This window comes from Amblyomma mixtum, chromosome 5 (genome assembly GCF_055824585.1).
Source record: "Amblyomma mixtum isolate Tamu chromosome 5, ASM5582458v1, whole genome shotgun sequence".
NCBI lineage: Eukaryota > Metazoa > Arthropoda > Arachnida > Ixodida > Ixodidae > Amblyomma > Amblyomma mixtum.
The window spans coordinates 162,443,604-162,469,944 of NC_143016.1; the positions used below are offsets into that span (position 1 = coordinate 162,443,604).

A 26,341-nucleotide genomic window follows, 5' to 3' on the forward strand; every position below is an offset into this window, starting at 1 on the left:
TATTGTTAACCAAAATTTGACTCGATGAAACAGCCGTATTTTGCTTGCCAACAATTAAATGGCGCTTTACTGCACTTGTTTAATATCTTGTTGCCGTCTAACCAACGCTGCTCTAGATGCTTCAAATGAATGGACTAATAGCCCAAATAAGAGCATAGGCCACAATACAACACATGCCTTGCAGATTTTCTGTCTTGTACTCTCTGAACATGATTCCCATCCCGCAGAGGAATCGGGGGACACTGTGGTGGCAATTCGGTGGTAAGTGAACAAAGGAAATGGCGCAGTAACTGTCTGGCCTCATGATGGACACCTAAACCGTGTAGAGAGGGAAGAGAGAAAGGCAGGAGTGAAAGAGAAAAAGAGGTTCCGTAGTGGAAAGGTTTCGTTGTGGAACGCATTCCAGACACAAATTCCCTAGATAAGGATGTAAAGATGCGTTTATGCAACGCTATACGAGGTCTGTTAGAAAAGTATCCGACCTTTGGCCGTTGAAAAAAAACTTGCATAACGGGAGCGTTGCAAACCTAGTCATCTTTAAAGTAGTCTACTTGGGACTCCACACACTTCTCCCAGCCGTGCTGCCATTGTGGGAAGTATTCCGAAAAGGCCCTTTTCGGAATGGAGTTTAGCTCAGCTGTCGTTGCAGCCATAATGTTCTTCCTTGTCTGAAATCGCGCTCCTTTCAATGGCTTTTTGATTTTGGGAACCAGCCAGAAATCGCAGAGGCCATATCAGGACAGTAAGGAGTCTGTTGAACTACAGGAGTCTGGTTTTTCACCAAAAAATCTGATTCGAGTGCGAGGAATGTGCAGGAGCATTGGCGCGATGGGTGCGCCAATTTCCTGTTGACCTCAGCTCCGGGTTCTTGCGCCGCACAGCATCACGTAGGCAACGGAGGACATCCCTGTAGTACTCTTTGGCCATTGTTTGACCCTGTAGAGTGCGTACTCGTGGTCTGCCACACAGAGGGTGTCAAAGAAAGCAGTCAGCATCACTTTCACATTGCTGCGCAATTGGCGGGCCTTCTTAAGTCTTGGTGACGTGGAATGCTTCCTCTGACGACTGGGATCTGGTTTCCGGGTCGTACCTGTACACCCAAGACTCGTAAATAGTGATTATGATGTTGATGAAGTCGGGGTCACTGTTTGCGGAATCCAGCATGTCCTGTGAGACTTCAACACGAAGCTGCTTTTGCTCCACCGTGAGCAGCTTCGGCACGAATTTCGCCGCAACTCTCTCCGTGGCCAAACCTTCGGTGATAATGGAATGTGCGGAGAAATTGCTCATGTCCACCTCTTCCTCAATTTCTCGGATAGTCACGCGACAGTCCCGCATCACCATGGCGTTCAGTTCGGCAATGACCTGGTCATTTTGGCATGTTGATGGCCGATTGGAGCGTGGCTCGTTCTCCACCGATGTGCGGCCATCTTTAAAACAATTGTAACACTGCCTAAACTGTGTGCTGCTCATAGCATCTTCACCGAAAGCCGTCTGAATATTTCGAATGGTTTCCACTCGGCTGTCGCCAAGTTTATGGCAAAATTTGTTGCAGTAGCGCTGCTCCTTTCACTCCGCCATTTTCCTTGCAATAAAAAACCGACGAGAGCACTGCACACTGCCTCACTCAAACGCTGCTTCCCAGCGACTGACGTTATCGGCAGGTGGGAAAAAATTCATGCATGCGCATGAAGGTTCAAGGTCGCGTGATGCAAGCGCGCTTGTCTCATATCCATCAGGTGTTCGCAAAAAAAAAAAATAAAGTCGGATACTTTTCTAACAGACCTCGTATATGCGCCAAAGCACGCTATATTTGTCTGTTTTTAACGGCTAGAACCCTCGCTCAAATATAGTTAGTTCGTAGGCAGCACAAAAATGCTTTTCGCGTACACTTTATGCGGCTGTAGCAATCCTCCAAATTTAGAAGTTCGTATTGAAGCTGACACGATCTTATGAACGACCCGTAAACATTTTCTGTCTGCTAGCGGTCAAGAAATAAGTTAAAGAGTGATCTGACAGTTCTTGAAGACTCTTCACGGCGTGATGGCCCGAAAGCCACTTCCTCCTCTGTTGGCGACAGTTTCCGCGATATAGAAGAGAGACGGAAGACTAGCCTGCTGAAAGGAAAGAAGAAATTTCTTGAGTATGACTCCTACTTGCACACGGCACCCACCAATGCCACTCTCACCAGGATAGGGGAGCTTTGTATGCGCGCATAAACTCTCAGACATAAGGCTTTGAGAGCTGATGACGGAGTTTTCAGCTTTGCCCATATATCACGTGTTTCAGGGAAGCCCGCCTCTAATTTTTTATATTTTAATGTTTTTTAGATAAAGAGAAGCTTTTTGAGGCATAGCAATGCTAGTGGTGGCGAACGTCAAAAAAAAAAACAGGTGGATCATGTTAACTAGTGAAGTCATTAACTTCATTATAATAGCTATTTAACTATTACCGATAGGCGCCCGATTGCGATTAGAGATATGTAAGCGGCTGTTAGCAATAGCCATACAAGTTTCTAGAATTTCGAAAACGTGGTCACTCTGGCTACTCTGGCTCTACTATATTAAATCGCCTTTTAGAAAGTCTGAAAACTGGCATGGCTATTATACTAACGGTCGGCTGCAAATCTCTAATTGCAATGATTTCGTTTACTTTGTTTCCTTTTGTTGAATTTTTTACACAGGGGGCTTTGAAGTTGTGTATTTGCAGGTCTGCAACTGCTGGCTTGGAATGTGCCGGGCGTATGAATAAATGAACAAATCATATGTAGTTAGTTCCGGAGCCAATTTTACGCATTTGTTCTTGTCAGCCTGCTTCTGTAGTCTTCTTTTTGGCATGTGCGACGTACCTCCCAGTACACTACTCCCGACGATGGTCGATCTCACCCGTTTATGAAAATATGCGGCACCCCCTTTATGTCCCACATGGCTTAATGGCTTTAACCCCGAACATGCTGATATCCCTGAACGTAAGAACTCGTCCAAGATGGTATTTCGAAGATGTAGAGTTATAGATAAAAATTTAAGGGGCATAGGTTCGTGGGAAAAAACATTCTCTGCTGCCAGGCGAACCAGAAAATGGAAAGCATAGAAGCATCTTGTACCTCTGTGCTCCATCGGAGCGATTACCAGCGGTTTCACTAGGGAGGCAACGCAGAAATAAACGTTTTGCTCCAAACCGCATTCCGTAAGCATTTTTTTCGTAACTGTAGATTCTAACGAAAGAACGTTTTTGTAGATTGCTCATAGGCGTTGCTCTTAGAAATTTTTAACTCGCTGGCACTCTTAGTTCCGCTGTGTAGACAGCTTCTGAAAATTCCGCTAGAGCGAGTCCCTAGAAAGGAGAGTTTATCGCGTGAACATTTGATTTCGCAGCTTATTTATACACAAGAGATCGTTCTTAACTTGATGTCTTAGTGGTTTGAGCATCCATCTCGTATACGAGAGGTACCTAAATGCGGCGGGGTACCCAGCGATGATACAACGGGTAGAAGCTTTCCCCAGGCATCATGCTCTGATTCTCTCGGTTGAAATGTTCCGAAAACTGGAATTTCACCCCACCAAGTGAAGAACAAGACACCTCGTAATAAGGGAGTAATTACTCATTGACATCCAACCGAGCGCAGCCATACGGCTACAAAGGAAAGCTATATAGCTTTCCTTTGTAGCCGTATGGCTGCGCTCGGGTGGATGTCAATGAGTAATTACTCTCTTTCTACAAATCTACTCTACCTTGGGGGATTCCCCTAAGTATTTGACCTACAAGACACCTTGTGTCCTGGCCAAGTTCCCCTCGCGCCCATAACATGCGTCATCATCGTTCTTCGTCTAGTTCCTGTGCGCACATCAAGCGTCAGGTTCTTTCGAGCGCAGCCCGAGAAAGAGCTCGCTTTTGCGACACGAACTGTTTAAACAATTGCCCCAAGTTGCTTTACGCATGTTTTCTAAGTCTGCAAACAAACGAAAATATGCAAAATGACGGAATAGAAGCAAAGAAGTTGTGTTCCTCGCAAGAAGCATGAAGAGTGCAGAATAAAACGGGCCAGTGTTCAATTGAGCATACCATCTACGCGCCCTCTCTTTTTTTTTTGCTTACTGCTGGTAAATAACTAGCTGAGTTTAGAAAAATTTAATCTTGCTTTTGGCGCCCTTTGGTCTCGGAGAAACACGAGCGAGTGCAAGCTCGGAAGGAGCCTCGGGCGCAGTCCTGGCTCACAACTCTGTTTCGCAAACCGGGCTCTTCTGGATCCATAAAGAGCGAAGAAACCTTTTATTCACTGAAAACTATGCAGGAAGGATTCTGCTTTCTGGGTTGGTAGAACAGCGAAATGAAGTTGATTTTTTTTTTTGAATGTTTAGCCAGCCCTGTGCCATTAAAAGAAAACAAGAGGAGATATAATAAGAAGACCGTAGAGGAGTCGAATATGCGTAACTTCCACGCAGTAACTTGCTACCACTTGAGCTGGTGACGATAGCACCGAATAAAGCCCCGACGGAATTGAAGCTTCACGCAGCGCACAGGGCCAGGAGGGGCGCGCATGATGACGCCATTTATAGTTGCGGTACATTTCTAACTCGGAAACTCTTGTATTCAAGGAACGAAACGAAAGCGGCTTAAGGCATAGCTAGCGAAGCATTCCTTGGCGGCATCCAACGACCCACAGTAGGGTGTGGGCTAAAGCAATGGAAATTAGAAATTTAAGCGTCATTTACGTCATCACGAAAGTTCTCCGCACTACGGATTTTAATCTTTCATTCGACATTACGTGATCATTTCAACTGTAAGCCCCCCAAAACATGCCATGCTGTACCTAGGGTCTTCATACATTCCAATCCTAGGGTCTCTAGGAATAAAAAAAATTAAGCTGCCAGGAAACAGCCCTTAAAACACCAGTCAGAAAATATGAATGCCTAAAGGGAAATCACTATTCTATTCAAACCCAACGAATGGGAAAGAAATTCACTATAACGCATTTGCACTACGTCCCTTGCACTTGATTTACCGCATACGCGAAGATATCTCGCTCAATCTCTTCGCTTTAGACCGGGTGTCTTCTTCATTGTTGCCATAGTGGCTAATGAAATAAAGTATCGCTCGGTGGGATGCTTTTTGTTATCAACTCGTTTTCCAAAATGACGTGCTTATTATTCCGATGTAAAATGGCTCATACAGAGGCGCGAGCAGCACTGATGTCTGCCGTTATAAACATACGAGATCGTTAGGGGTAATAAAATTCTCTATAGCAGCCTGTAACGCATGTTTTCAAGGCATCATCTGATTCTTCTCTCTCACCGCAGGAAGATGTGTCCTTCTACGAGCCTGCACGCTGTGTCTCGTCCTGGTTAGCGCCGTTATCGCGGCCTCACGAGGCCACGCCACGTCCACGCCGCCATCCAAGCGGCCGCACCAAGAAACCTCCCGCAGGCCAGACCAAGAACCCTTCCGAAGGCCGGACCAGAGCGATGGCTCGGGGAGGCCGCGGACAGTTGAGACTTCCGGCTTCTACACAGCCAGCAGTGCTCATACACCTGCAGCGACCTCTTCAGCTCGAGGTTATAAAAGCCACGGTTACTACGACCTCTACCAGGGCTACGACAAGGTGGGCGCGCCCTATCAATGATATTGTATTCCCTCTATACGCATTTTCTTTCACGTCAGGTCCTGCTTCAAACGACAGTACGTCCTAGGAGAGTACTTAAGGAAGATTACAAAGGTAGTATGAAAACTGCGTTGAGCTCATTCAAAGCACCTGTACTGAACTTGCGCAGTCATTATGCAGATGCTTCTTAAAGCGGCGCAGAAGACACAGACGCAGACAGAAGAGACACAGACGTGGATGTTGGCGTTCCTAGGTTTCTGATACGGAGAATTCACTGCGAAATGACCAGGTTTCTTTCCTCGCAGACTTTCACAGCTACCGCAAATCGGCGATTGGAACTGCAATTTCAGAAAGTAAAACTCAGAGAAAGAAAAAGAGGGCAATTCCGAATGAGATTTGAAATGCCACAAGTGTAGCAAGCAGCGAAAAAAAAACGGCTGACAAGAACCCGCTGCATTACGTTACTCCACGAGAGACCAGCGCTCGTTAAAAAAGTTTTTTTTTCTCGTAGACCTAATACATCAGGAATAAATATCAGAAAACGCAGAAAAACATAAGCTAACGGCAAACAGGAAACACTACAGCGTTGCAGTTCCCATACGCGGAACTTGTTCGCAAAGGCTGGCGAACAAAAAGGGAGCCCAGATAATTTACACCGGCCTGTGGTCTCATCAGGTGTGCAGAATCCTTGGTGCTTCAGGAGGAAATCTTTGTTTAGTGTAATTCTTCATCGTCAACGTGCACTCCCACATTCTGGTTTTCGCTATTGTGTCAGCTATCGCAAGCGCTATCGCGGATTCCTCTGCCGTTTCTGTCCTGTCTGTTGCGGCCTATACGCTGGCCATGTTTCTTATCGGCGTTCACCACGGCTAGGACCATCCGTCGGCCGTCCCCGCAATCGGCAGCACCCGCATAGGTCACGTCCTGTGAGTTTTGGAAGCGTTTCTCCGCGGATGCATGTTCGTCGGTAGTGGGGGGATCTTGAGGCGTGTCCTCACCTACCGCGGCCGGTAGATGGATCTTGACGCCTTGCTGCTCATCGTAGCCGACCGCTAGCGTCGCTAGAATGTCTGCCGGTGGGGTTGCTCGTCAGTGTGTCGTATTGCGACAGGAATGCTTCTAACTGCCTTTTCTCCGAACCCGCCGCGGTGGCGCATTGGTTTGAGTGCGCGACTTCTGAGCCGTTTTTCCCGGCTTTGAACCCGACCGCAGCGGCCGCGTTCGATGGAGCCGAAACGCAAAGGCGCACGAGTGCTGTGCGATGTGAGTGCACATTAAAGATCCCCAGGTGACCGAAATTATTCCAGAGTCATCCAGTGCGGCACCTCTTTCTCTCTTTCTTCTTTCACTCCCACATTCCTCCTTTCCCTTACGGTATGTTTCAGGTGTCCGCCGAGGTGCGAGACAATTACTGCGCCATTTCCATTCCTCAAAATGCAATTTTTAATCCTTGTTTTCTTTGTCCACCTGTTCCCCTTTTCTTTTGTAAGGCATGACTCTTCTTACTTCTTTCAGTGAAATTCGTTGGAGGTGGAGGCGCAAGCTTTTCCTTCTTTGTCCTCATCGATCTTAAGCGTCCGGCAAAAATATGGAAGATGCAGACTTAATCGTTCGGCCCTTCTTTGGCAGCTGTTTCTCCCTCAGTTTGTAAGAAAATAAAATAAACCGGCGATCAAGGCTCCTGTACATACTTGAACCCAAACGCATCCGGTTTCTTTGGGGATAGCCGTTTTGTTTGTGCACCAAGAAATTTTGATAAGAAAGTACACGTGTATAATGCCGTGTGATGATTGCATTCTTTGTTGTGAGCAAAATAATCAGGTGATTTGCAGAACCCAAAAATACAGGCATACTTCCGAGCGCTTTGTGGTTGGCACTGATCGTATCAGGACTGAAGTCTGGCAGTGGGACATAGCAAGATATCAATATTTAACGTGGCTCGAAGGTCACACATGTTAATGCTGTCAGCAGCATTAAGTAGTGCCTAAGAGGCAGAGCGAATAGTAGCGGTTAGGACATCTACCAGTCGCATTTAAGGCAACAGATGTATTTACGCGCAAGGAGGTCAGCGAGGTTTGAGTGCTGCCTTCTGATGAACCTTCTCCTTGAGTGACCTATGTACTGCATCCTTGTTCACAGGGCTTTTCGGACATCATCTACTGGGTGCCTCTCGTCATAATCTTCGGCGCTGGCATCATTTTCCTGCCAGTGTTGGGAGCGCTGTTTGCCACTCTGGCCGCCGGAACGGCTGGCGCTGCCGTCAGCACCACCGTGGCGGGACGCCGGAGGCGTCGGCGAGAGCTGCCTACCCTGGAGACCGCACTTAGAGCACTCAGCGCACTCGAGAAGGCCGTGGAGAAATTTCGAAACCTGGGGAACGCCACCTAGCCTGGCGACGCAGGATGAACATAACAGTGGCCCGGACACCACGACTTCATGCCTTGATTGCTGATGTACAAGACGAACGATTGTCTTAGACGGCCGCAGAATTCTGCATAGCTTTCAACCATGACATTAAGAATTTTATTTTTAGAACCAGAGAACCGTTGTGGCATTCCTGGCTACGCTCTTTTCATGACATTTCATAAATGTATGCGCATCCAGTGAGCGAGAAACGCGCAAATTCAGTACCAGCGCCAGTTATGGCCGAAAGTTGTCTCGAACACTGAGCATTTCTGGCCACAGATAAAGTGGCATTCTAAATCCGGGAATTTCGGGCACAGAAGCATTTCACTTCGCTTCACTGGGAGCCTCGGGCACTTTCGCAGGCTGCTGCTGCGTCTAAGCTTCTCGGGTACAACGAGCTGGCGACGCGTAGTACTGTACAGAAGAGTTAACACCGCTTGTGTTATCTTACACATTTGCTCAAGTGGGCCTCTCTTGAAAGTGGTAGTCGCTGTGCGGAAGAATGAAACTGCATGGCTGCTGTCATAAGCTTCTAAGCAGCGCGCGGATTCTCGAACTGACAGCGATTTTCCTTCTTTTTCTCACTCATAAAAACTTTTCTATGTCTCTAAGGAAGACCTGCGCGAACGAGATACGGACGGCGAAGAGGCAAAGACGCACACAAACTCACACTAACCGTCTGCGTCTTTGCCTCTTCGCCCTCCGTGTCTCCTTCCACAGTTCCTTCCTAGAAACTATATTGAACAAACTAGCACGACAAGTTCTGGTGAAGCATTTCTATGTAATCAGTTATGGTGTAAATTCGCAAACTTTGTACAATGTTGCCTTGACCCTATCCTCCACCACATGCACCATGAACTTCGAACGGCCAATAGGCAGGCCCGCTTTCGACATCTTCGCAAACAGTATTAACAGGACACCACAGCCATCTACGTGGATATTTCTTCCTATGCCCCCTACAAGCATATTCCTGCGCTACAGTAGACGGCACCAATACTGTCCGACAAAAGCATTTGTTGGGCGAGTTGGTGTTTTCGATGATCCGTAACTACAGCGCAAACGACAGGACAGAGATGAAGAAGGGACACCACACAGCGCTGACTCACAACTGAAGTTTTATTGGATGCCAGCAGGTATAAATACCTCCCTAGCCAATTTGTGCCTTGCCAGGAAGGGGTGGATATTCGCTGCCACTATCTTGTGGTAAGCGATACATCGGCCAAACCGGCCGATGTTTAAACGACAGACTCAAAGAGCATGAGTATAATGTCTCCCGTGTCGCTATCTCTGGCCACGTGGCGAAACATTGCAGGCACTGCAAAGGCAATGAAGATGACGATGATACCTACGTCTGTGCGCCAAACTGTCAGGAAAGTGCAGTGTTAGGAAAGAACCGTGACTCGTTAGCTAGGGAGATCACAGAAGCTCACTTAATAGGTAGGCTCTCGGAAGAATGCATCAGTGCTTCATCTGCCGCATTGGCAGAAAAAGAAAGACGATACCTTGATTGCGAATATTGACAAGTGCATGCTCACTGATTACATTGTATTCTCGCGCATGTGATTTTCTTGGTGGCACGTGACTGGTATACTAGTATGTCAGTCACGCATGTAAGTGTGGACTGCATTCTTTTCTGGCCGCCAGGGAGGTATTTATACCTCCTGGCATCCAATAAAACTTTAGTTGTGAGTCAGCGCTGTGTGGTGTCTCTTAATCTCTGTCCTGTCGTTTGCGCTGTAGTTATGGATCACCAATACTGTATAACGGCCGCTTCCTTCTGTGCACTAGATCCCACTGCCGTCGATACGATCGCCGCCGCCCATAACATCAAATTGAGTGAAGCCCATTCTCACAGCTCACATATCTTCACCGACTCAGAGGCCGCCTGCCGAGCTTACACAAGCGGTCGCGTCCCAAGACAAGCTCTCCCCATCCTGAGGTATACTCTCCAACAAGACCGTGTCATTACTTGGGTCCCCGGACATGAGGGCGTGGCTGGTAGCATCGAGGATGACACCGTTGCTCGCGATTATGCTGATTGAGCGGGGCCTCCTTACCCTGAGCTCTACCCCTTATCCACACACTACGCCAAATGCCTAGAAACCTTGCGTCAGAACAGGTGCCTATACTCTCCCACAAAAACCTTTCCCCTGAAACTCCTACATTTTCCGGCGAGTTCACACTAACATACCCTAATCTCTACCACCTCCGTCGCTTCTACCCAAAACTATACGTAGATGCGTGTCCTTCTTGTGGAGACACCCCTATATTTTCACCCATATGACATACGACACAAACTCAACCACCTCAAGCCTCCTTATGCACCCTTGAAGGAATCGGAGGTGAAGTTGGTCAACGTCTACCTGGAAGAAAAGGAGGCTCTGCTTACCATCGCCAACAAGTCAGCAGGAGCCGCTGGGGCCTATACTAAGGAACGCCCGCTCCCCCCCCCCCCTTTTAACAGCTTCAACTGCCACTTCCGACAATAAATTTTCATTCATTCATTCATTCATTCATTCATTCATTCATTCATTCATTCATTCATTCATTCATTCATTCATTCCCGCACACGTTTCACGGCCAAGGCTGTGTCGCGCAAGTTGGTTAATTTTGCTTTCATTGTTTGTTTTTTATTGAGGCTTCATTCAACGCTCTGGCAGTTGTAACCCAGCCCACCTACAATCTAGCAGTTTGTAAAAGAATTGTTTGTAGAGAGTCCTTGTCAATCTTGCACTGAGCTCTACCGGAAGAATTTTCACTAAACATGCGCGCATAAACTCACCGCTTCTGTGACTATGAAACACATTGCACTGCTTGTGAATTGTCAGAAACAAACAGAAAATGCGTGCTTTACTCAGCCCTATGCATATACGCCCACAGTTTTTGCTGGCTTTTCAGCAATTACTGACTAATATTTTTTTTTTTGCGTAAAAAGTATACAACGGCACTTTTTTCATTTTGCTGTAACCTCCCACAAATATTTTCCTAGCATCTGAAATTATAATGCTCCTAATTTCCTCAAGCACTCAGATATTATTACTGCATTAGAATGCTCTTGAAAATTCTGCTTAACTCTAAAAAAAAAAGATTTGCTTTTTCTCACATTAACTGTGCGGGGTTGCAGCTCAAATGAATCGATCTTAAGAAAAACGTTTCGCTCACTGTAAGTGCAGTGGAGTCCATTCAGAAGTATTCTATTCTACATAGCGGCTTCATAAAGTTGCTTGAGGTGAAATCTACGAGAAGCCAATATACAGATGTCCACTTTGCAGTGACTAGAAGAGTCTACTGCTATCCGGAATGCTTTCAGCCCAGTCTCACTATATATGTCAAGGTTTAGCTTGAGAGGAGTGCCTGTGTAGCGATTCTTTATTTTTTTTTTTTTGAGTTCATGTGAAAAGGCTTTCAGGTACTAAAAACAGTTTTCTTTATCCGCAGGAAGTTAAATTGAGAGGGTTGGTGGAGCATGGAAACATAGGAACACAAGTATACCGTGACTGAACACAATCAATCTGAGAAATAGCACTTGTCGAATCTGTGGGAATAATTCTATGCTTGCCACGTGTTTCACCGAGGAAGGTACGACTACATTGATAAACTCGAAGTTTTAAACACAAGATTTCTGCGCAGCTTGCCGTAAACAAACGCATTCGCATACATCGGTGAGAAAGCGACCCTCACATGCCTGCCCTGGCTCGAGGTAGTGGAAGGGTGTGCGGAAGAACTCGCTGCGCTTGGCTCCTTAACCGTGTCGCCGATCTTACGAAATCTTCAGAAAGCTTCTATGAACACTACGAAAGCTTCAGACCATAGAGTGCGCTCCGTTCATGTTCGGGCCAACGTCCGACATTCCCGGACAAAAATTTTGAGAATTGGAAAACTGTAGGATACTGTTATATAAATATTGAAGGTAATTGCCCATTCTTCTGATATGCAGCAAAATCTTTCTTTTGAAGTGTTTCCATCGACCGCATCCAACAGTTGAGGCTGCCATAGAAAACCAATAGGGTACGCTTTTCATGATAGCTGAAACGTTAATAGAAAAAAAAATGCAAGACTGCCGTCGGGTGATCTGCGGATGTATTGATTGTTATAGTGAAATATTATAAGATTTGAAGTCAAAATGGCGTTTACAAATGGTTTACCGGCCAAAAATTCTTCTGCCGAGAATTTTTGGATATATACCTTGCCCAGTCTGATCAGAGGAGCATTAAAACGCAACCACCCAATGTGTTGGAAGTTTTGTGTTCGGGATAGCAAATCTCAATAAATTGTGCACCGTCGGGATGGTAGGAAGGCTCTACAATTAAAGTGCTGTATAGTGCTGAAAGAATAGTTGACTTTTGTGTTGTTAGGCTTAGAGAAATTATGATTATTGGATGTCCGGCGACCTATCTGGACAGCATACCTTATACTTGACCAGCTCAAGTTCTTTAACGTGCGCTGACATCGCACAGTACACAGGCTGAGGCCTCCACTACGGCGTTCCTAACTGCCCATGTGTCCCTTCGGGACGTTAGACCCCGCAATTCATAACCCGTTCTTATGCTTGGAGCCTTGTTTGCCTCCGTAATCCAAAAAAATAGACAGTGAGGACCTAGTTGCGCTGTATTCACGTCGCAAGTTATATTTCCATCCGCCTCCGCCAGCGGAGCCAAGCGTGGCGCCTTCGATCATGCGGCTGGCGCCTTGCTCGCCGCCAAGCTCTTGAGCAGCTGTTTGGCCTGCGTCAGGCGATTGGTGCTGGCCTCACTGCGTCCCTTTGGCACGCAGGCCGCGCTGTGATCTTCCAGGTCCACGTCGTACATGGCCCAGCCGAACCTGTCGAATCCTGCCGAGCGCATCATCTGGAAACACTTCCGCACCTGCGCGGTAGAAACGGTATAAAAAATGCACATTAAATGCATCCTGCTATTTCTTGGTGTGAAATAAACGCATGACCAAAGGCGCAGAATTCAATGGCACTGGACGTGTTAACTTAGCATGCGTCAAAAGAAAAATCTTTAGCAGACAAATATCATAATCGTTAGCCGGCTTTTCTTTTTTTAGTCTCAAATCCTATTCACCAGGCTCGAAAAATAAGTTTTGCTTTCACGAAAATCATCACGTGCATCTGCAGTCTGTTGCCAAAGAGTTACACAGACCAATTCATAAATAAGACACTGTGAGAATTTCTCGAATGCAAGCTAAAAGCGCACGGCACAAATCGCAAATATCATTCATTGCTGACTGCGGAATGCACCAGCCGGTCGAAATATCCTGCTCAACCAAAAAGGTAGAGCGGATACACTGCTGTCTGTCAATGGAAATTGGGGCACAGTCTCTTCAAAATTCGACATGACACGCTAATAAAAATTGATACTTTCGACCGTATCGCTTTCCGAAAACATAGAATGGCGACGAACGCAGAAATGGCAGGCGAGGTCAGATTTGCGATGGATTCTTTTCCGAATGCATGCTTCCACGTATACCTGCAGACGGGTGTTGAATTGAGCCGATTGGTATGCGTTCATTAATGGGAGAAACAGACAGCTGAAAACGGTGCTCCTAACGCGCAGAAAGCAAATTGCCGGCGTATTCAGAACAGTGAAAGCTCACTCACATGTTTCCCTCCTTGTGTAAAACAAAGATCTGCAGTGCTTTTATAGCGCAGCTGCACATAGCGACTGTAAGGCTATGTACAGTCGTGGAATTAAGAAGGACAAATCAGTTTTGTCCGGACCTCACTAAACTAGAAAGCGCGCTCTAGGCGAAAAGTACAAGTCACGCATTAACTGACAACTAAACGAAGAGGCTGCTATTTAATATTGCTGCCTATGTGATGCTGGCTATTATTGCCTTAGAGCGCATTGTTGCACATGAGGTTGAGTGCATTTCGTATGCACTGTCAGATCTCGAATAGCAGGCTACTCGAAATATTTGAGAGCAACGCATGTAATAGCTGAATCTGGCCAGTGTTGCCCTGCGAGGAAGGAACATGAAGGCCAACAAAAAGGTGTGGGATGAAATTCACCTGCCCAGCAGCGCATGCAAAGGAAAACGATAGGAGTAATGCAAACTGACGGTGAGAGCGCAAAGTGGGTCAGGAAAAATAACGCAGCTTTATGGTTACCGAGTTGAAATCAGGAACAAGAAATGGGCATGGACAGGGTAGATAATGTGTAAGGCGTACAGCTGATGGCCACTAGGATTAGAAAGCGGATATCAATGAGAAGGTAAGCATAGGCAGAAAGCGTCAGAGTCAGGTGGGCGAATGAGATTCAGAAAGTTCTTGGGATAGATTGACCGCCGCCGGTGTACCAAAGCGTTAGTAGATGAGTGGGAAGCGCCTTAGTCTTGGAGTGAAAGTAGTTCGGCCGTTGATAATGCCATTGGCTGTTGTAGTGCATTATTGAGCTGTACACAAGAAAGATCTCCCGGGTGCCGTCATCGTGGCAAAATCAGTACTCAGCGCTACAGGTTCTCTTCCAACTGTGAAAATATTTCGCAGCCCGAAGTGGGAAGCGCATACGTCGGGCCTTGCGCTTACGCGAATTCAGCCTACCTTGGCGCTGATGCTGTCAGAGATCTCGAACGAACGCCACGTCCGTGTCTTCTTGCTGAAGTCGTACACGAGCAGGTCCTCGGTCCCGACCGTACCGCGTGTCAGGGGATTACGGCAGGTCTGCGAACAGCCAGGAGTCCAGGGATTGTTCAATAAAATTTCACCTTTCTCTAACGGAAAACGGAGTGCCTTCCTATGGGCACTTTTGCAAGCTTGTACACCTCTTGGTGGCTATCAATACCGTAAAATACGTGCTTTCCTTGTGCCAGTTTTAGCTATGCTCCAAGAGGAGCATCCCCCACCCCATCACCAAGATTTTGTTTCTACACAAGCAATAGTTCAGTTTTTTTTTAATGACGCACATATTAGTGATATAAAGAAATTTGGAAACTGATGCATTACGGAGCAAAAATTTTACTTGCATTCCAAAATTTTGGCTACCAAACGCACCCTTTCCTCTTACAAAGCGAGAAGGCGCGTATAATATGCATAAGTTGAGGTCATCGAGCCCAAGGTGGATCAAGTGAAGACGAAGAGAGAACTTGAGTTTGATATTATTTTCTTCTGCGGTCTCTTGCCGCCCACTCCTGAAGGCAGCAAACAGCATAATGAGAACAAACTAAATGAAATAATAAGCATATGGGCCTATTATCTTGTCATATTTGCTCCATTTGTGACTGCAGTTAAGATGAGAGTCAATTTACAATGAAAATAATGAGAAAATAAGAAAAAGAGCCTGTACAAATTAGACTAACGGTCATCTAACTACACTGGATTAGCGGTGACAAACTGGCTGGCGATGAGTATGTAGCTGTGCTTAAACAAGGCAGCGATATCTTTTCACTTATGCAAATAACCGGCACCAAAAATTTTGGTCCCTCTTTAACCCAAACGAGATCACATTATAACTTTTAAAGCGCTGGAAATGTTATTCCTCTACGAATGCACGTCCGTGCTTTAAGAAAGTTTTCTTACGCAACTCTCTTTCACCGAAGATATTACCCTTCCATCCACGCATGACTGCGAATACCTAGCAATGTTTACAATAATCATTGAACCAGGAGGCATTCAGTCAATAATTTGATCTGGGCACGCTTTAAGCAACGCGAAATTTTTCGCGAAAACCAGCTGTTATTTTGTATTTTTTAATCATTCATTTTCCAGCAGCCGATTAGAAGGTCGGGAAGGTGATCCCATCAATCAGGTGACAAGCATTCTCAATATACCCAAAGTCCAGTTTGCATCATTAGCATTCCATCTCAGATTCTAGAACATATACAGGTCTAAAATCTTCCTAGTTTTCTTTATACTAATTAATTTTTTTAAACATCGTGACAAGCCTTCAGAAAGATATCTGTACGTCAAACACAAGCAGTATTATTCATTCCTAAGCTAAAAGTGTTCGTTGACCACTGTTCATTTACCGGCTGAACATTTTTAGGTAGTTCTAAGCCATTTGAGACAGTATGCCAGCATCTAATAATATTTGCTTTACATCGATTTAACGTTGATGCCAAACTGCATTCTTGGCTCGAGTTCTTTTTTTTTAGCTGTTACTAATTTGTTTCGTCTAACCGCTCAAATGCACAGCCAAGTAGAATATAGCCCAGTGTACTGAAACGGTCCGTACATGGTTCTCTCCTTTTACGTAATATACACTGATTATTTGCCCGGTCGTATTAGCTCTGGCATTTACTTATTTGCAGATGATAGTATAATCTTCAGGGAAATATGTGACAGAGACGTATCTACTCTTCAATCCTACTTTTACGCAATTTCTACTTGGTGCCACTTATAGTCAGCGGAATAAAGTTGGCAGTGGCTTAGCTCTGCTATGCCAGGACATACGTATCGTGAGCAGTGACGTCACGTGACTCTGCGCCGGCGGCAGCCGCGGCAGTGCCGAGCGCGAGCGGCGAGGCGACGGCGAACGCGCGCGGCGAGGCGAGCCAGCTGTGCGCAGTGACGTCACTAGCTCCTCGCGCATGCGCAGTCTGGTCGACGGAGGGAGCACGCGAAACGCAGAGATTGTGGTCAGTGCAGCTCACGCTACAAAAACACTGACAATTGTGAATTTCTGTGCGTGTACAGAACTTTTCTACCAGTTACCTTCTTACTGGCTTAATATTGTCTGCCTGTTTGTTCTTACAAAAATCTTCATATCATATTGCTACCAACCTCAATTGATCCGTGCGCACTTCTTATGTAATTAAATATGATAATCGCATGCTGGTATATTTCAAAACGCAATTTCACCTAGGCATCTTCTTCCATAAAGCTAAGCATTATATCACTCATTAGTCCGCTGAAAGCTTTAAAATATGCTGTACACATTTGAAATGGCATAGAAGAAGCCGACAAGAATTCGGCACCTGGTGGCAGCGGGTCTTTCGCCCGATAACAGTGCTTCATACACTGCTTGGACACAAGGACCTCATCATCGTTAACTGCTCGATTTCATTAGATCAGCGAACCTTTACTCATTTATTTAGGCATCCTCATTTATCATTACATGCCGTTTTATGCCCTGAGGCAATAAACATCGCATTAAAAAAAATGGCATAGAAGGATTCTGCTCGTTCTTTGTTTCTACCTACAACTGAACCAAACTGCCATCAATAGTGAAATTAAAACTCAGTTAGCCATCAGAAGTACTTGTATTTGGGCGTGTTGGTCCATAAGTTTTCAGGAGGACACAGGGGCGCAATAAAAGACACGGACATAGAAGTAGACAGGGACGAGCGCTTACTGTCAACAGGCTTTATTCGACGTAGACCGTTAATATACCTTCGCTTTACTCAAGCGCCACTGTGCGAATCACAAGCACGTGGGTACCAGAGAACAACAAAAGAAATCCAAAGGCAGGCGATTACAGAAATCTATCTAAGAAAACCATTTCGGATCGGCGAAGCATCACAGATGAATTACTGATGAATCACTGATGCAGTTATCTCTTTCTTTTCTAATGTAATACGCTTCCACCAGTTCCCGTTCAATCTGATCGCGGCTTCTCAACAATACTTTACAGTCCGGTCTCACAGTCGCAGGTCTCAAGGCTGGAAAAGGCAGGCTTCCCTTATTCCCTCATCCTTGCTGTGACGCAGTACTTGGTCAAAAAATTGAAGGGCAGCAAGCGGAGCAATGCGAAAGACCCAACGAAGTGTTCAAGGCCGGAGGTGGTACCATACGTACACAGAACTTCCCACAACATCAAGAAGGTAGCCAGGAAGTACGGAGTAGAAGTAGTTTTTTCTGCTCCGCGAAAGTTGTCCGGTCTGTGTGCACGCATAAGAAGAAAAGAAAAGCGGCAAGAGTGCGGCGTAAAACACCGTAAGCCCCAAGTAACCTGCAAAAAAGGAGTTGTATATGAGTTCCCGCTCACCTGCGGGAAGGTTTACTTTGGGCAAACTGGACGTTTTCTCAACTAGCGCCTTCTGGAGCACAAGAACTCTTTAAAGAAGACAGGCTCCCATCTCCCGGACCATTGTCAAGAATGCACTAAGAATACTAAGGTCGCTTGTTTTCCCCGCTTATCTGACTGTAAAGTATTGTTGGGAGGCCGCGATCAGATTGAACGGGAACTGGTGCAAGCCTATTACATTAGACAAAAAGGAGATAACTGCATCAGTGATTCATCAGTGATTCATCTGTGATACTTCGCCGATCCGAAATGGTTTTCTTAGATAGATTTCTGTAATCGCCTGCCTTTGGATTTCTTTTGTTGTTCTCTGGTACCCACGTGCTTGTGATTCGCACAGTGGCGCTTGGGTAAAGCGAAGGTATATTAACGGTCTACGTCGAATAAAGCCTGTTGATAGTAAGCGCTCGTCCCTGTCTACTTCTATGTCCGTGTCTTTTATTGCGCCCCTGTGTCCTCCTGATCAGTTAGCCATCTTTAGCATCTAGCCACAAAGTCCACAGCCTTTCGCCTTTTGACAACGTATTTTATCATGACTACATTCTTCACGAACTGAATTCACTCCGCAATACGTCGCAGCAAGTTCAGACAATTATAAGAGATTCAGAATTCTAATATACAAAACGTCCAATATACCAATGTGTAAAGCCATGTCTAAATTTTTCCGTCTACCGTTACCTGCTCAGTGGAATCACCTTCACATATCTGTCACCACTATAGTTGATTGCTAGCGCTTCAAGGAAAAATGTGGTAGTGTGGCATCCCTCGAAAATATTCATTTTTCTGGTACCATCTGCTGTACTGCATCTATTACACTGCATGCACTGTTTTACATTTTATACAACTAGCCCTTCAAGAACGCTTTAGATAATGGTGCATAGCTAGCAGCCGTATAATTCTGTACTACCGGTTACGTTTGCTGCAGTGTACCTTTTTGTAAATCCCATCCAAACCACCCCCTCCATCATGCTTCTGGCACTTAGGGTATACGAAATATAAAAAAAGTAGTAACGTCTTAAACAAATTCGGCTCCTAAGGCAGAATGACTTCCGATCATGTTCCCTGATAAATTCAAGCGCTACAGTTAAGCTTCTGCCCTATGCCTCATGCAATACCTCTATTTCTTTTTATTCCCATGTAGGTTCACCTTCTCGAGATTCTTGTGCGTGATATTCAATTTCGCTGTGGAACTAAAGGGCGGGCACACATGGAGATGGTGCTGGTTAGAGCACATAGGTTAATGAGTAGAGTTAATAAACCAAACAAACCATTAAATCCCAAGTCTCTCCTTCACTAACCGTGCTCATTGTTAACTTGCGTGGCAGTTTTGCCCTCAGCACGTGGGCTCGGAAGTTTGTCGACTGTGCGTCATTTTGGGAGACGCACCTTGCCTGGTCACTATTTTGATTATTATCAATATCATTAATGCGAAAGCATTTGATGGATATGTTACGCGGGAAATGTCCGCAAAATGTGTGGCCGGAAGTTCGTCTCCTGATACTTCACTAGGTATGGGACGTCAACAGAAGCGAGTTGAAGTCTAGATGGGAATCGAGCCCGGGACGCCGGCGTGCGAGACGGGGGCGCTGCCGCTCCGCCACGACGTTTGAAGCTGAGTAAAGGTGCGTCTAGAGAATGCACAGTTGCAAAAAACGTATCTTTGAAATATGTACTGAGGTCTACATGAGCACTTATGAGCATGTTAATTACTTACGTTGCAATCAAGCCAGCAGCAAGTTTCCTTCGTTTCCGGTAAATTTCCTCCGTGATTGGCATGCAGTCGTAGCGCCATAATTCGGCACCCACTGAAAACCCCTCTGGCAATGTAGAGCGCTGGCCCAGCAGATCGCGCAGGTGGTGTACCGCTCGCACCTTTCACATTTCCGCACGTAAGGAGACTTAAGTGCATCTCGTAATTTTTATTATTATTGTTATTAAGAGTAGTGCTGATATTCGCAAAAAATAAAAACGGAAGGAAAAGATGTTGCTAACCCTGGCATCTACCACCGAAGCCTAAAGCGCCTTAGCTGCGGCTGGTTGTATTAATTGGACAGGGAGAGGAGAGGAGGGCGAAGGAAAGAGGGGAGCAATAGAAAGAAAGATAAAGGTGATTCAGGGTCAAAAACTGTATTGTGTATATTATATCAAGGTAAATGCTGATGAACGCCCAATTCGAGGAGAGCTTGCATAACTGAGCTTGCGCACCTGTTCAAAGGGCTCCAGCTGACTGTGGGTACAGGCCACGTTCCAGGTTCCGTCGATGCCGGCAAGACCCGATGGAGACACGCCGTAGTCTAGAACGCCCAGCGTCAGCGACATCGCCAGCATGGCGCTCACGTTGCGGCCATCCCTCAGCATTTCCAGTGTCCCACTCTGCGATACAGGGCAGGAGCGTTTATTAGAGGCGCGCTGTTCTAAAGATCCGGATGCACGTTGCGCAGTTTTGTATTATTGTTTGCAAAATAGGACTAGCGATAAAAATATCTGGCATATATACTACTGTGAAAATAAAAATGACGGATGATTTAGCGTGGTTAGGCGAAATGAAAATCAGTCGCTATAGCACTTCGGTTTAACTACGGTGTCTGTTTCCATTCGAGGCTCGCTTTCCGAGGTCAAGCAGGCTTCCAACAAAGATCGGAGAAATCGTGAGTGGACTCTTAGTGTTGTCGCACTAAAAATCAGCAATGTAAGTAGCAGGTCTTAAAAAAACTATCCATTAGGTCGCTATCATGTTTCGCTAATTTACATCTATTCCAAGCATTGCACGCCCGACGTTGGGCGCTAGTTATGTGGAGGTTTTGGGAACGCGAAGCCTGCACCCAGCTAGCTAGGTTTAAACATACCCGTAGCTTCTCACATGCCGTGTGTGGTAGCACCTCAGAGGGTTCGAAGGCTCATCGGCAGAGCGCAGAGCAGGCTCCAGATAGAGCCGATGAGTTAATCTGGGTTTATTAGGCACTATTCAGAATATGCACGATTACGTGGAATTACGAACACGTACGGGTGAGAGCTGAGCTGAAGGCATTTGCCAGGACGGTGCTCCCATGACGTCACAGGCCACAATTTGCCAGGGTTGCTGGCGCTCGACCGGCTTCACGCCACTGCGGGGCTCATGTTTCGTCATACATGGCATGAACGGGCCCAATGGAGCGCATATCGCTTAATGCAGGGCAGGTAACAGAGTCACACATGTTCTTAGGTCCTGGAGTGACCGGCCAAGTGGTAGTCAAGTAAGTAGCACAGAGTAGTCATTCGATGACTGTGGGGAATAGTCACCCTAAAAGCCTCGCTACCACTCTTTTCCGATGTAACGCGGCACAGGATTCTGTCATAATCAAGCAGATGTGAATCAATTGCGTCTGTAGCAAGTACTAGTTGCTCCACCCGCGGTGCCCACACCACTATCAGCTTGGTTGCTGCGTCCGGCGGCCGCGCAGCCACGCTAATTGTAGGAGCAGCACTACTAGGTGCCCCCGTACAGAAGGCAGCGTCAGAACATTTTAATCAACGCGGTCAAAACTTCGGCGAAATTAAAATTGTTCATTCTCCAGTCAGGCTTCAAATCTTCAAGGGACAGGAAAAAAAGAGAGGCATTCCTAATCCGCAGATTTAAAACCTTATAGCAAACAGGGATGACGATATCAAGATGAAACTTAGAATTTTTCAGGCACATTCTGGAACTGGCGTAATTCCATTTTAAAGAAGGTCTTGCACATGATCCGATCATTTCTCAGTACAATAAACGCCACTTGATCGTTTCTTTGACCCTACCTCTTCGCCCCGATCTGCCGCCCTCAATCACAACTTCTCGTTTTTTGTTCTCTCTTTGTCCAATTCATACTTATGCCCAGAACATCATGCGATCACTTCTTAGGAAGCCTATGCATCTGCATTGCTTCCCCGTTCCCCCTCCCTTTAGTGCTTGCTCTGAACTCGCCCTCATTTGCTTTTTCTTCAACTTCCTTTATCTGCTGCCCCCCCCCCCTCCCTCCCCTGTATGTCGTTCGGCTACTTCAGGTGAACGCAGCTATCTGTCGCAGCTGGACAAACAGCCTTCCAAGCCCAACTTCGCTATCTCTCCACAATACACACATCGGGATTCTTGCGAGCTGAGCTGGAATTTTTCTTTTAGTCTGGCAGATCAACCACTTCATCCTGTTCAGTAGTCATCATGCCTAGACAAGATTCACCCTACACATTTCAACATCCGTGCCACTTCACCCCCCTCCCCCTCACCGGGCCTTCATCCTCGGAGTGAAGACCGTACTAAAACCCCGCCAATGATGAGCGCTTTGCCGAGACATAGACAAGTCCACTTGTCGAAACAATGAAAATCAGCCTGAGGCTTTCCCTCCCTTGTTCAAGTTGTGATTATCAAGAACCGTCTGTCCGCCTTACCGCAACCATGTACTCCACCTTTATTCTGTCCGCGACCTGCCTACACAAAGGATCTCTCTGCTACGCTTCTAACAACATTGTCGCCTGCTGTACACAGTGCGCGAGTTCATGATGGGTCCAGCAAGAATAGGCCTTCGCCGGAGGCACGCGGCCCCCGCCTCGGCCCCCGAGCGTCAACGTCTGGAAACGAGATCAGTTGTGCTTCCCCTAGGTACATGAGAGGGCGAGGAAGAGAAAACGTGTCGCAGGCCCCGGATGCACGTTAGAGGAGCCAAGGAGCCTAACTAGTTCTACAGGCCGAATCGCTTGGTACTATCTTTTTTGTGGCGTCTTCACGACCGCCGGCCCTAGGGAGCTTCCTTGATTTCTTGCCCAGCTTCCGCCATGATGGCCTCTTTTGCATACTCCGGCAGCGACCTGCCGTCAGACGTCAGTCAAAGCCCGAAGTCCCTGTCCAGCCGTCTTAAACCCCCCCCCCCCCCCTCCCCCGTTCCCCCCGTCTGACCCAGTCGCTTCTGTGACACAGCGCCTAGTCAATCAGGCCCCGCGCAACCGTGCGGTTATAGAGGAAAGCTCTACAGCTTTTACAGAAACCTGGTAGTTAAAAAAAAAAATTCTTCCAGGTCCGGGACGCATTGCCGTCTACGTTAAGAGTCTGAGGGTCTGTAAACCGTGTAAGTGTCACTTCGGCGCAAAGGTAGTCCTCGAGGCAAAGAGAAACCTTCAAACGGCCGATTTTTTTCTCTGAACAAATAAACGCAGGAAAAGTAAAGAGTGCGCAGCTGCCGCTTCGTGCACTGACCAGCGACGGCAGGCTGTAGTCGTTGATGTGCTCGTGAGTCCAGGAACTGGTGGGCTCCACCCTGCAGCCCTTCACCGGCAGCACGGGGGTGTGCGAGATGGCGATGAACAAGTCCACGTTTCTGCGGAAGCGACAGGTGGTGCCATGGAATGCTAATCTCGGTAGCGTATTACGTAAGCTGCTAAGCGTAAGTCGGTTCTTAATTTTCATAAGTACAGGGCATTTGACAAACAGAAAAAAATACACACAAGAGGGCTCTGTTGTTGGCTTCTCTGTTCCGTCAAAGGCGCTGTAGGTATGTAAGTCTACTTTCTTACTAATGCATTTTCACCCATAAATTGACTACGCCGCTCTTTTTGCGTTGATGAACCCTAGAAAATAAAAATAGCTTCCCTTATGCTTTCTTTGGCTTCCTTGCTATCTGCTATTACAAACTTATGAAATCTGGAGAACAGAGATTGTGCCGATGTGGCCGTAATTCAGCGCTGCCTTTTAAAATGTGTTCATACTGGCAAAAAGCCGCCATAAATTCCTGGGACTCTCTGCGCGCGTACTCAGATAAAATTAGTGGTGCTTAAGAACCGCAAAAGATGTTTTCCTTTCACGCTTTTTAATTATTGATTTGGTACACTAGCCGCCGCGGTGGCTTAGTGGTTATGGTGCTCGGCTTCTGACCCAAAAGACGCGGGTTCGATCGCGGCCGCGGCTGTCAAATTTCAAAGGAGGCGAAACTCTACAGGTCCGTGTACTGTGCGATGTCAGTGCACGTTGAAGAACCCCAGGTGGTCGACATCTCCGGAGTCCTTCACAACGGCGTTTCTCATAGCCTGAGTCGCATCGGGACGTTAAACCCCATAAACTAAACTAAACTGAACTAATTGAAATTAAAATTAAAAGAATTTTCTTGCAGGACTAACGTGTTTAAAAACTCGTTTTTTCCACGGACAGTAAGTGAGTGTAATGCGCTCACCTCGAGTACAGTGGAATGCCCGACGGTCCAGTCATTCTGCGGCATGCTTAACAGTATTTCCTTGTTTGTACATTTCGTTTCTTGCTCAAGTGATTGAGCATGCGTGGTTGTGTCATGCTGCTGTGTACGCGCCTTGTTGTTTTTGTCGCGCTTTACTTTACTTTTCGTTACTATTATTACTGCTGGATTTCGTCTCTTCTTCTCACTTAAATTCTTGCAATGTTTCTTTCTTTTTTTTGTTATGTTCGTTTTCTTGGTGTATAATTGATATGCCCACTCCTGCCTAAGGCCTCAAACTGAGGCGGGCAGTATCTTGTAAATAAAAAATAAAATAAAAATAAATAATTTGGTACACTGCTACTGAGTGTCTTAACGAGATCCTTTGAAAGATTGTGCAGCTTCAATCCGGAGCACCTTCCCTGGTGATCGTCTATTAAACTGTTACAGCACGCCCATGTATACGCAGAGAAATTTCAATAAGGAGAGAGAGAAATGAAATGAAATGAAATTTATTTCAGCAGAATCAGGGTACATATACTTGGGGATTTTTGTTTTTATATCTGCTGAGGTTCACGAGGCAAAAGGCGTCCATATGGCGCCTGACGGGGCCTCGTGACCTTCACGCACGCTGTGCGGCGAACAGTGCCAGTATTTGCTGAAGGAGACCTTGTAATACATTAGAGAAGTCACATGCGCAGTCTTTTTCAATTCAAAACAAAAAGAAATAAACATAAGTAATAAAAGCAAGAACAGAGCATCGACAAGAAAAAGCCAACAAGACAATCAAAACAAAAGAAATAAATATACATAAGTAATAAAAGCAAAAACAGAGTATCGACAAGAAAAAGCTAACAGCACAAAACAGTTTCACACATTCTTTGGTGACGTCTCGGGTAACATCAGTTTGAAAACGTTATCAGGGTATAACTCGCCAACAACAACGATTGAAGGCCAGTCCTGGTTCTGAGTTAACATTCGATATGCGCCAGTTCATATTGGTTGTCTTTTTTGTTTTTTATTTCAGGTTTTTCTTTTGAGGTCACGATGAAATGAAAATATTATCGCGACATTTGATAACAATCTGCAACCTTAAGCAGTAGTGCTTCTTTCACTCGTTTTTTAAAAGAATAGCGTGTTTTAGAATCATTTGCGATGGAATGCAGTTCTGGAAACGTGTTTAGTAATAACGGTAGCTGATAATCTATTGACTCCTCACCGTAGGTTGTTCTAGCGCGTTGTTTCACGTATTTTTCCTCTCTTAACATATGACCACAGTCTGGTCTTCTATATCTCGTAACGAAATTTTGTCCGTGTGATTTTATTTTTAAATACAGGTAGTTTGCCAGACTCTGTTGGAACACATAAGTAATGGGTAATACTAAGAGAGTAGAGCAAAACGCGACATTCGGTTACTAAGTGCAACCTAATATTTGAAGATCCGAGCAAATTAATAAAATATTTCGCTTGGGAGATCTGCCACATGCCCACTACAACTTCGCTCAAGGTTCGAGAGATTGGTCTTCTCGAAGGAGAGAAAAAAGTTGAGAAGTGAACGTTGTCAATGAGAAAATCTTCGCAAAGCTGCGAATATATATACGCCACATTTTTTCGGTACTATGCAGCTGAACCGTCGCAGCGTTGTAGACTACTACAGATGTAACGTGAAAGACAAGGACGCAAGAAGATGCACGACACGGCAAGACCGTTTATCACGACTAAATCTTTATTCCAAGGTCTCAGAATAAAGAAACTCATCTCGTGAAACAAAATTGGAGGAAACCCTTAAGCTCCGCCTGAAGTGCATGACGCGGTAGTGTAATAGTTGATATCCGTATATGCGAAACTGGTAATTCTCAAATTTATATTCATTTATCATTGGAAGTCCTCATACTACTTCTTGCGCAATGGTGCAGTGGTTAAGGAATGCGTCAGCGCCCTGCGATGGCAGGTGCTGGCACCGGAGGGTCTTGTGGGACGCAAGTTGCTTTTGCCGAGCAACCTCTCGTGATCGGTCATTAATATAACTGCCACCTGCCACGGCGGTTAGTTTGCTCACAATCCGGTGGGCAGTTTTTGATGACACCACAAGATAACATGACCTTAGTAGCCCACCTATTTTGCATCTCCGAGGTGGCCGCCTGGGCCACCCTACTCCACCCCATTATCGCTCACAACTCCGACGCCGAAGAAGCCCGATCAAT

At 46.1% G+C, this 26,341-nt stretch overlaps 2 protein-coding genes across 2 annotated transcripts in view; one reads left to right on the forward strand and one right to left on the reverse strand.

The window, feature by feature from the left end:
• The first annotated feature begins 209 nt into the window (after nt 1-209).
• Nucleotides 210-7,987, forward strand: LOC149344349 (uncharacterized). The gene is made up of 3 exons (XM_089547219.1): nt 210-261; nt 5,298-5,599; nt 7,739-7,987. Exons 1-3 carry the CDS (start codon nt 210-212, stop codon nt 7,985-7,987), a joined length of 603 nt encoding a protein of 200 aa, XP_089403345.1.
• A 4,134-nt stretch (nt 7,988-12,121) lies between these two features.
• Nucleotides 12,122-26,341, reverse strand: part of LOC149344350 (uncharacterized) — a 77,850-nt gene continuing 63,630 nt past the window's right edge. The window contains exons 9-12 of the mRNA XM_089547220.1: nt 23,171-23,291; nt 20,173-20,340; nt 14,550-14,669; nt 12,122-12,870 (exon numbers count right to left, since the gene is read on the reverse strand). Coding sequence (XP_089403346.1) covers nt 12,679-12,870; nt 14,550-14,669; nt 20,173-20,340; nt 23,171-23,291 — 601 coding nt within the window. The 3' untranslated portion in view covers nt 12,122-12,678. The remainder of the gene's footprint in view (nt 12,871-14,549; nt 14,670-20,172; nt 20,341-23,170; nt 23,292-26,341) is intronic.

What these genes read in the sequence shown, in the direction of transcription:
- LOC149344349 (XM_089547219.1), top strand. Translation starts at nt 210, where the DNA reads ATGATTCCCATCCCGCAGAGGAATCGGGGGACACTGTGGTGGCAATTC. An exon ending in ACTGTGGTGGCAATTCGGTG is followed by an intron (nt 262 to 5,297) that starts GTAAGTGAACAA and finishes CTCTCACCGCAG; the next exon opens with GAAGATGTGTCCTTCTACGA. An exon ending in TCTACCAGGGCTACGACAAG is followed by an intron (nt 5,600 to 7,738) that starts GTGGGCGCGCCC and finishes CCTTGTTCACAG; the next exon opens with GGCTTTTCGGACATCATCTA.